Raw genomic sequence first — 10,672 nt, forward strand, 5'->3', positions numbered from 1 at the left:
GCCCGGACACACTGTATATGTATTACCGTAGGAGTCACTTAAAAATTAGGGATTGATGGTGAAAATGGGCATAAGAGTCCTTAGAGTCTAACGACTTCGTCCAAACTTAGTTACTTTCACTTGTTAGTTTCACATCAGATTACTAAAGTTACACATTCATAAAACGTTCTAGAGCAGACATTTTCATAATGTTTCTAACTTATTACATTATGTACCTACCAACTCAAAATTAATAACACAATTATTTATATTTTCCATACAACCTTTTATTTCATAGCATTAAGTCAGACAGGAGTTTGTGTAAAACCATATTAAGCATTTTGTGTGATCCAGTTAGTGTATCGAGATACACGGGCGTTGACACCAGGGAAGAATGGACTGGCACAGCCGCGACCCCAGGAACAAACACCGACGACAACTCCGTTGTGGTAGAGAGGACCACCGGAGTCGCCCTGGCACTGGTCGCGACCTCCTACGTCCAGCCAGCCGGAGCACAGCATGTTGTCGGTGATGGTGTCGCCTACAGTAGCGTAGCGCTGTCTGCAAATAGCCTGGTTGATGGTCCAGATCTGCACGTGGCGTAACTGCTCAGAAGCCTGTCCATTTGCCTGTAAATGGAAAATTGATATTTAGAATAAACCCAATCGAATTAAATAATAAATGTGAATTTCCAATTGAATTTGTGATATAATTGTGAATTTCCAGAATAAAAGCTGTACCCAAGAATCATGTTTATGTTTGTAATAGTTAAAGTCCAGGACTATAGGCACAGAATAAGTAATAGTACAGGTACAGAAGGATTACTCCGCAAAACGATTTAAATAAATGCGAGTCTTGCTACGACGCGTTACAGTGGAATTCAGCTCGCACAGCACTACGTACCTACAATTTTATTCACCTACAAGTTTTGTCTCTTTCTATCGCGTGCCTCTGAACTCTTCTGACGCTGTTAGGGTTGCTGTCTAGTGAAAAAATAATTAATCTACTTATTTGTAATGAGGTACGTATGTAGGTAAGTATGCATTCATTATGGAAAACCTTGGGAGAGGCCTTTGTCCAGCAGTGGACGTCATTTGGCTGAAACGAACGAACGAATTCTGAGCAGTAGTCATGGTAGGTTAGGTTCCTATACTATCCTAAGAATTATTGACCTACATGGCCAACATACCTTTCAGCATTTTTGGGAAGCGAAAAAAAAAGATAAATCCGGTATATTTCTTTTCGAATTTAAACACCCGAACGCCGCACAATATTTCTTTCTCTTTATGTCCATTTTTAAATAATACTTCGATCATAGAATTATAATCATACTACAACGCACGCCAGCGTCCTGACGGGCGCGCGTGACACTCGACTGATATAATACCCGCCGGCGGGGCGCTTCGCTGTAGGTAATTATCGGATGTACCGCGCGGAGTGAGCCAGGCCTGCTATAGGGTAGAATACGGTAGATGCGATCAACTATACTTACACTAGTCCTACCCCATCCAGCGGCCCAGACTACTTGGCTATCAGCAAGGTTGTAGGTGGCACCAGCGATTCTGCCAGCCTGAACAGTATTTGAACCGATGGGAATGGTGGACGCCATGCGGAGAATAGAAATATCATTGTCATAAGTCCAGGGGTTGTAGCTCGGGTGGTTGATGATTTGTGCAGTGTTAATTTCAGTTCCTTCGCGGTTTGCAAAGTTGGATCCTACACGAGCGCGCCATCTGGCAATTGTGTGTCCGCTGAAAAAAAACCATTTCCATTTTATTTATCTTTAGAACATGTACTTTTTACTACTACCAAAAAGACACCATAGTCCACATAATAAGAACCTACGCAAGAAAACCAAAGTAACCGACATAGCCCGCAGAATTGCTCTACTCAAGTGACAATGGGCAGGGCGCATAGCTTGTAGAGCTGATGTCCGTTGGGGCAGAAAAGTTCTCGAGCAGTGACCACGGACTGGAAGATATAGTGTGGGCAGGCCTCCTACTGCTGGACCGACGATCTAGTGAAAGTCACGGGAAATACCTGGATGCAGGCAGTGCAGGACCGGTTCCAGTAGTATTACCCCAGATCACTAATGTATTATGACGTTGTATTTATATTTCAATTAATTTTTGAATATTGAAAGGTTTTCAAGAAAAACGCAATTTAATACTGCAGTGTAATATTGCAATTTCAAAGTAAACATAAAGAACAACTCACATGGTGCAGTGCGCAGCAGTGAGGATGGCACGGTTGTTGAGGATAGTGCCGCCGCACCCCTGTTGGTGGCCAAAGCCAGAACTGGAGAACAATAAAGCTGCCATCTCCGGGTACTGGTTGATAGTAGTCAGAGACCCACCGACGATTCTTTGTATGACTGGGGCGGGTGCATCAGCTGAAAAGAAGTAATATAATTATTAAATTAAACAGCAATGTTAACAGCCGCAAACTTGAAATAAGTTGCATAATGAAATGTACCAACGTGATGCAATATAATTATTATGACTGACTGCATTGTCATCTAAGGCTGTGTACGTTGCAGGGCGTAACGACCCCTGTATCAGCCATATCAATGATACGTGACCGCCGGGCTACATGGACCCCCAGGGCGGTATTAATGACCTTTTCTGTAGATGAAAAGGCCTCCTGTATCCTTAGTTTGAGACTTGCTACGCCACTAGTAGTTGTGAGCAGACTATACGTGTAACTGGTTATGACAATAAATTACCTGACACAGCAGCTAGCCCCATTAGTAAGACCACTAAAGCGTGCATTTTTTTGTTATCGGTTAACACTATGAATGAACTGTGTTGTTCTAGTATGCTTATTTATATGAAATTTGTTAGGAGTATTAGATCACAGATATCAATATTAATCAGCGTTGATATTAGCATACTGATAAATTAATTTAGGCAATCCATCAATTTTAACGTCACCACTTTAAAGCAGATACATCGATACGAGGCGTTCATCGATACGAGGCGCTATTTGTCTCGTAAGGATTTTTTCGGCCCGAGGCTGCCTCTAGCGGATACGCGGCCTTTGAGTTGTCAAACAAATAGCTTAATTTGGGATCTAAAGCGGTGTCTTGAAAACTGCTTACGTAAAAAGCTATTTCCACGTCATTCAATGCAAAATCAATAGAATAAAAACACCACTGTTCTATTGTACTTGTAGATGAATTTAAAAGAGTGGAGTCGACAATAGCTCATCGTCTTCGACCTAGGAAACCTATGGTGGAAAGAAATATGTGTAAGACTGCATTAATGAAAAAGAGTTTCTTAGATATGGCACCAAAACTCGGCTGAACCATTTAAGAACCTAGTAAGGGACACTTTTTCAGATTTTCGTTTTTTGTCATAAATCACCTTAGAATTAAGGTCTCCACAGGATGTGAAGACAGAAATCGCTCTATTACACTTAACACCGGAGAAACGCGTTGCTAAAAACCTAGTAAGTCCAATTCAAATCTGCAAAAACCATTATCAAAACCTAGCAAGTTACAATGACCATTTAAAACCTAGTAAGTGCATGGACTTACTAGGTTTCAAAATGGTCAATGTGACTTACTAGAGGTAAAATGCTACTGTAATATAAATATTATTTCGAGTTCTGTTGGCTGACACTCGATAACCATATCAAAATCTGGGGACTACATGAGTACTGATTCATATTCGATTTTGATTTTGATTTTTACGAGGCACTTTTGTCAAAAAAATAATTTTTAGTGTTAGTAAAGAGCATAAAACTTGCAATTTTTAACTAAATATATTCTTTTATTCCATAAAGTATACTTTAGTAACTAATCTTTAATATAAACATCGGAAGTTATCCAAATCTTTAAGCATCTTAGCAGGGCAAATGAAAATGCGTTTTTTCGCTCTCCTGTAAAATTTGCTCCGCTGCACTTACTAGGTTCTTAAATGGTTCAGCCGAACTGTTTAACAAGCTTCCTAAGGCCTTGCTAGAGTGTGATGACAAAATGTTTAAAAAGGAACTGATCTTACTACTATTAAATAAAATGTATTATACCATTGATGAATTTTGTAATGATTCTTTAGGCTAAGTTTTGACATAATTTGAAATTGTATACTTTATGACATAAGCTATTATTTTGTTGTATTTAATAATTAGAAAGATTGACTGACTGCATTGACATAGATAATTTTGTAATACCAATTGATTTAGATTAAATTATTATTCAAATTTATTAAGAATTCGTATGCCTATACGGCAGATCATAGTGGAACCTACTAACCCCTAACAACTTTGTACCTATGATAATGACGAATAAATTTCATTTTCATTTTCATTTTTCATTTTAGAAATAATTAATTATAATAAACCTCCCAGCATTTAACAAAAAAAATAATACACAAAATTACATTAACCACATACGAGGTCATACAACTAAGGGACTCTTAGTGACTTTGTAGGTCAGGTTGTTACAATAATGGCATAATTATTATTTCTCCATAGCACGAGAACAGTTTAACATTGGTGTCATACTGAAGCGTCTCCTGAAGTCTGATAATTTCAACTTACAGACAGTGTTCAATTTGCTATGTTCTATCAATTTGTTTAATTAAATTGTATTGTATCAGCCGTTTTAACGCATTTGCTACCTAAGCTAAAAACACAGTTTTTAAAGCAATTTTTTTATTAAGAAACTTGCAATTTATTAGTCGTAACATGAAGTAAAAGCATTTTAAGCGTAGTTTTGAATCCAGCCGGTGAATCGAGATACACGGGCGTTGACACCAGGGAAGAATGGATCGGCACAGTCGCGGCCCCAGGAGCAGACACTGACGACCACTCCGTTGTGGTAGAGAGGAGCACCGGAGTCACCCTGGCACTGGTCGCGACCGCCTACGTCCAGCCAGCCGGAGCACAGCATGTTGTCAGTGATAGAGCCGCCTACAGTAGCGTAGCGCTGTCTGCAAATAGCCTGGTTGATGGTCCAGATTTGCACGTGGCGTAACTGAAATAATAAATGTGAATTTCCAATTGAATTTGTGATAATTATTAATTGTGAATTTCCAGAATAAAAGCTGTACCCAAGAATCATGTTTATGTTTGTAACAGTTAAGACATAGGGTAGTAGAATACCCACCACCACCTACCCCATCCAGTGGCCCACACAACTTGGCCATCACCAAGTTTATAGTTGACACCAGCGATTCTGCCAGCCTGAACAGTATTTGAACCTATGGGAATGGTGGACGCCATGCGGAGAACAGCAATATCGTTATCAATAGTCCACCTGTTGTAGCTCGGATGGTTGATGATTTGTGCAGTATTAATTTCAATTCCATTGCGGTTTGCAAAGTCGGATCCCACACGTGCGCGCCATCAGGCAATTGTGTGTCCACTGAAAAAAAAACTTATTTATCTATTTTGCTTCTTTAAAAGGTTCCACATCTCAAAATAAAAAGAGACACTTTGTAGGATCACTCTGTTGTTCGTTTCTCTATCTGTCTTTTAAGGCTCCTTAAGAATCTTAACCTTTAAGGTAATATTTCAATCTTACCAATAAATCAACATGGAAAGCATTGGGGGAGGCCTATGTTCAGCAGTGGACGTCTTATGGCTGAAATGATGATGATGATGATGAAAAAATCCCACTTATATGCAGTTGCAAAGTAATTGATAAATATCAACTCACATGGTGCAGTGAGCAGCGGTAAGGATGGCGCAGTTGTTGAGGATGATGCCGCCGCACGCCTGTCTGTGGCCAACTCCGGAGCTGGAGAACAACAGAGCTGCCATGTCCGGGTACTCTCTGATGGTAGTCAACGACCCACCCACGATTCTTTGAATGACTGGGGCGGGTGGATCCGCTGAAAAGAAGCACACATAATACGTTAATAAATGTTTGTTAGATCATTAAAGTTACTTTGCGGCTTCTACCAATATTTGGACGCATGTTTTTGTTGGCGGTAAACACTAACAATGAAGTGCATGGTTTGATATGCATATTTATATACCGCAAATAATGCAATAATTATTTATCATCACTAAGTTCGGATCAACATTCAATTTATTGACACTGATAGATCCACATAGATAATGAAGATGATCCATCAACCTTAAACTGACCAACTGTTATTTCCAAAATTATCTCGTACGATAATTAAATTTTAATAATATTACCTAAGTGTACATTTTGGAATGCACTATCAGAATTTCTAATTAAAATAAACTATAAAGGTTATTTCAGCGCATTCACCAATACACTAAATAATTTAAATAGCGAAGTAAATAATTAATTATACATTTGAACATGCCTGGATGCGATCGGCGCAGGATCAGTCTTCGTAGAAATCCTTGGGGGAGGCCTTTGTCCAGCAGTGGATGTCTTTCGGCTGAAACAAACATTTAAACAATGAAACATAATGTATTTTGTGCAATTATGATATTATAAACCTCCGGGTCTGAGGCAGATGGTCTTACCATCAGTAGACCACAGAGAGGTTTTAATGTTAATTAAATAACTGCAACTTTTAGGTACCTACCTAACTACGAGGCGAAAAACGCCTCTTAAGTTTTAAGCTTCTTTGATCCTATATTTGAATTTACATATTATGTAGGATAAAGTATTTAATTTAAATCGGACATTTAGCATTTTAATTATGTATTATTTTTTATTAAAATCTTTATTTTCACCCTGAAGACAATATCGAAAGGGCACGCCTCTATATTGATTGTAAACAACAAGCGAGGCGTTTTTCCCCGACTTAGTTGTGTTGCTAATCATGATTAACAATAAATTATCGGGTTGGGTTTTATTTGTGATTTCCGGATTATGAATGAGAATCTGTTTGTTAATGGCATACTCGCGACACTACTACGATTGCCAACGGAGGGAAAAGACATACTACGGGTGTAAGTGACCATGCCATCTACATTTGCAATTACCTACTAGCCAAAATATTCTTCAAAATTTAATTCTTACCTACGATCCTTGTTTTTAACTGAGGCAAGTAATTTATTTTAAAATTGATTTTATAGATTGTATTTTTAATAATGCGTAATTATTTATTAATTTACTAGCGGCTCGCGCCTGCTTCGCACTGGTACAATGTTATACTTAAAACCGTCCTCGAATCACTCTATCTATTAAAAAACCGCATCAAAATACGTTTCGTAGTTTTAAAGATCTAAGCATACATTGGGACAGACAGAGAGCTAAGTGACTTTGTTTTATAAGTATACAGGGTGGAAACGATAAGTGATCTCATTCGATTATTTCTAAACTATACAAGATATCGAAAAACTGGTTACTAATCCTGAAAGTGCTTCACAAGCTCTATCCAACGATACCAATATTAAGTTACAGAATTAACTGTATCTATCCGAACATTTAATGTTTTCAGCCTCCATACTAAATGTATGCCAGCCAAACAATATTAGAAGTGTCAAATGTTTTTATTAAATAATACACACTTAAAATAAACTCGTAAATTGCATTCTTATTTAAATTATTCTTGGAAAACATTGGTTTTAGGCTTTACTTGCTATAATATTAACAAGACATGAGTGCCATGACTGTGGCTGTACTAAATGTATGGAAGCTGGAAACATTGAATTTTCAAATGGATCCAGTTTATTGGTACCGTTGGATAGAGCTCGTGAAGCACTTTCAGGATCAGTAACTAGTTTTTGAATATCTTGTATAGTTTTTAATATTATGTGGTTTTCCTAAATGTATGGAAGCTGGAAACATTGAATTTTCGGATAGATCTAGTTTATTTTGTAACCTATTATTGGTACCGTTTGAAAGAGCGTGTGAAGCACTTTCAGAATCAGTAATCAGATTTTCGATATCTTGTATAGTTTAGAAATAATCGAGTGAGAAACGTTTCCACCCTGTAGATTACTAGGTATTCCATAACACCCTAATATCTGCTACTAATGATAATGAGGTAGTTTGAATAATAATATACCTATTTATGGAACTTTGTGAATATTTCACACGTTAACTGCTGAAGGGATTAATTTAATAGGTTTTCAATTCAAATTATAGTTTAACTAGCTTTTGCCGGCGGCTTCACCCGCGTGAAATTCAGTTTGTCATAGATCGTCATAGATTATGGCCTATATGTTATTATGGGTTATAAACAATAATACTGTAAAGTTACAACAAAATCCGTTCGGTAGTTTTTGCGTGAAAGAGTAACAAACATCTAGACATCCATACAAACTTTCGCATTTATATACTCGTAATATTAATTTTTGCTCGACTTGGTGGGGGCATGCACTGCCGTGCCCCCAGATATATATTTTTTAATCACCGGCTTAAATTGCCGGAGTTCGGTTTCAAACAAGACAATTTCTTGAACATTCAATCAATAATGTTTTTTTATAGCAAGTGGTGGTACCTAGTTTCTCGCTAATGTCTTCGAGCAAACTTGTAGTCTCCATACTATTAGTAGGATTTGAAATTAGCACCTACTACTACTCTAGGTGTATCCTAGGGTAGTAGTAGGTGCAAATAACTAATGTTTCGATTACATTTTTGTGAATACCTATCAATGCTCGTGATCTTGAGCTTCTTTTCAAGAACTTTCTGTTAAATCTAGCTTTGGTCACAAAAGCTAGTTTAATATGAAAATATTGAAAGTAGGTTTTACTTAAAAGTACAATTTTACTCGTATTCTATAAATAAAAAAATAAGCAGATACTACATGTCAAGATAAGAGTAAAAGTTATACGTATTGATTAGGAGAGATTGGTGATTTTTAATCTTGATAATGAATAAATCGTATGTTGTAAAATTATGGGCTATTAATTTCAACGTGTTCCTGGCGGTATCCTTTAACTTTAAGGGAATTTTCTATGAATAAGTGTTCCAAAACACATAATTTTTCAAAGAAGGCAATTTTCACAAAATTGGTTAAAAAAAGATCACCTATATAACCAGCCCTTATGTGCATAATTTTTATTGTTAGATAGCGAATTATTTCGTGTGATAAAATAATAATTAAAAAATAGTTTAAATGCTATACGATTCTTTTAAGTGATCTTAATAATACCCTAGAGCTAGACTCATGGGATATCGTCAGAAACACGTTGTAAAGTTTAACATAACTATGTAATATAAGAGCACTTTTTGTGTACGAATAATATTCTTTGGTGATAAGAATAAGAATAAGAAAATTTATAATATCATTACATGTATTTTTCATTGTCATTTTACAATTTTTAAGCCAATCGCCAATACTGTAAAAACCCTGTATAATGATAATGTACTTATTCCTATAATCCCCTTAGAGATAGTATAATCTTACACACCCTAATAAACATCATTCAAAATGAATACTCCTTATCCGTTTCTGTCGTGGGTAAAAAGATAAGTAGGTGCCGATAGCTTTGATCCCTTAACCAATAAATGGTTGCAAAAGCACACACGTAAATTAAATTATGCATACTTAAATAATAAAAAAATACAAATGTGCGTTTCAAGAGAAAAATCTAACAACAAATTCACACATATTTTCATATGAAGACCACAGTCACATGAAGAAAAAGAAAAGAAACACATCAGGCCCAGAACAGACGGTGAAACGCAACTGCAACGAAACTGTAACTGCCGTTGAGAGACCACACATGAGACGTGACCAGTTTGAAACTTTCAGTTTCATTCATCAGAATCATCACAAAATTGCAGTTTCATTGCAGTTGCGTTTCACCGTTGTTCTGGGCCTAACAGTACATAATAAAAGTTGTGTCATAATGTACCTACAGAGTACTTGATATCTGCACCTAATAACTAGGTAATAAACATCTGAACCAAGCAAGTACATGTTTAAGTTTTCATCTCGTTCAATAATGAGGGATTCAGTTCGCGGTCTTCTAGGCACACTTGCTCCTGTCACTCCTCGCATTGGCTAAATAAGTTGTTTTTCTTATCAGAAGCTTGCTTGGAGAGATAACTCTGAAATACAGAGTTTACATTATTGGTAGGTTTTGGATGTTCCCTTAGCCGCCTTTTATGACACCGGCGGGAAGGTTCTACGCGGCCAGAACCACGCGGAAACTCGACAACCTACTGTAACATCTAGAACAAAAATACTCTTATTTAATTTTGTACTATGAATCTGTGCATGATCCTACTCTTAAATTAAATGCGAAAGTTTGGATGTTTGGATGTCTGGATATCTGCATGTCTGGATGTCTGGATGTCTGGATGTCTGGATGTCTGGATGTCTGGATGTCTGGATGTCTGGATGTCTGGATGTCTGGATGTCTGGATGTCTGTATGTCTGGATGTTTGTTACTCCACAAAGTTACTCTTTCACGCGAAAACTACTGAACGGATTTTGATGAAACTTTACAGTATTATTGTTTATAACCCAGAATAACATATAGGCTTATAATTCATGACCATCTGTGACAAACTTTCACGCGGGTGACGCCGCGGGCAAAAGCTAGTCTTAAATATTGCTCACTAAGTTTTTGATAAGTTTCAATAATTCATCAAGCCGATTGCGGGTGAGCGAGGATAGGTACCTACCTATCGCGAGATTCGCGTTGTAGTATCGACTACATGATTATCGATATTATTATCGAATCTGACTTGTATTTATTAATGAAACCGATAAAACGTCGCCATTGTTTACGTTCACGGTTTGTGTAATTATTTTAGGTAAGTACTAAGAGTAAAACTCCACACGTATGTCCTACGCGATTACTT

General features: G+C 37.2%; 3 protein-coding genes across 5 annotated transcripts in view; 1 reads left to right on the forward strand and 2 right to left on the reverse strand.

Annotated features, from left to right (window-relative positions):
* Window positions 1–10,672, forward strand: part of kcc (solute carrier family 12 member kcc) — a 341,704-nt gene that overhangs the window by 182,364 nt on the left and 148,668 nt on the right. The gene's annotated exons all lie outside the window — the stretch shown is intronic.
* LOC114351935 (trypsin, alkaline C-like) lies at window positions 245–2,810 on the reverse strand. Its single transcript, XM_028303288.1, has 4 exons — window positions 2,705–2,810; window positions 2,197–2,371; window positions 1,472–1,730; window positions 245–608 (listed from the first exon to the last, which is right to left on the reverse strand). The coding sequence occupies exons 1-4, from the start codon at window positions 2,748–2,750 to the stop codon at window positions 312–314; spliced, it is 777 nt and encodes a 258-aa protein (XP_028159089.1). The 5' UTR covers window positions 2,751–2,810; the 3' UTR covers window positions 245–311.
* LOC114351950 (trypsin, alkaline A-like) lies at window positions 4,288–5,718 on the reverse strand. Of its 2 annotated transcripts, none has more exons than XM_028303310.1 (3): window positions 5,642–5,718; window positions 5,100–5,347; window positions 4,288–4,957 (listed from the first exon to the last, which is right to left on the reverse strand). In XM_028303310.1, exons 2-3 carry the CDS (start codon window positions 5,127–5,129, stop codon window positions 4,685–4,687), a joined length of 303 nt encoding a protein of 100 aa, XP_028159111.1. In that variant the 5' UTR covers window positions 5,130–5,347; window positions 5,642–5,718; the 3' UTR covers window positions 4,288–4,684. The 2 variants fall into 2 exon arrangements, with proteins under 2 accessions (XP_028159111.1, XP_028159112.1); XM_028303311.1 differs by lacking the exon at window positions 5,642–5,718 and adding an exon at window positions 5,507–5,532.

Source organism: Ostrinia furnacalis, unplaced genomic scaffold (assembly GCF_004193835.3).
Source record: "Ostrinia furnacalis isolate ACB-3 unplaced genomic scaffold, ASM419383v2 OfSCF1226, whole genome shotgun sequence".
In the NCBI taxonomy this organism is placed as follows: domain Eukaryota; kingdom Metazoa; phylum Arthropoda; class Insecta; order Lepidoptera; family Crambidae; genus Ostrinia; species Ostrinia furnacalis.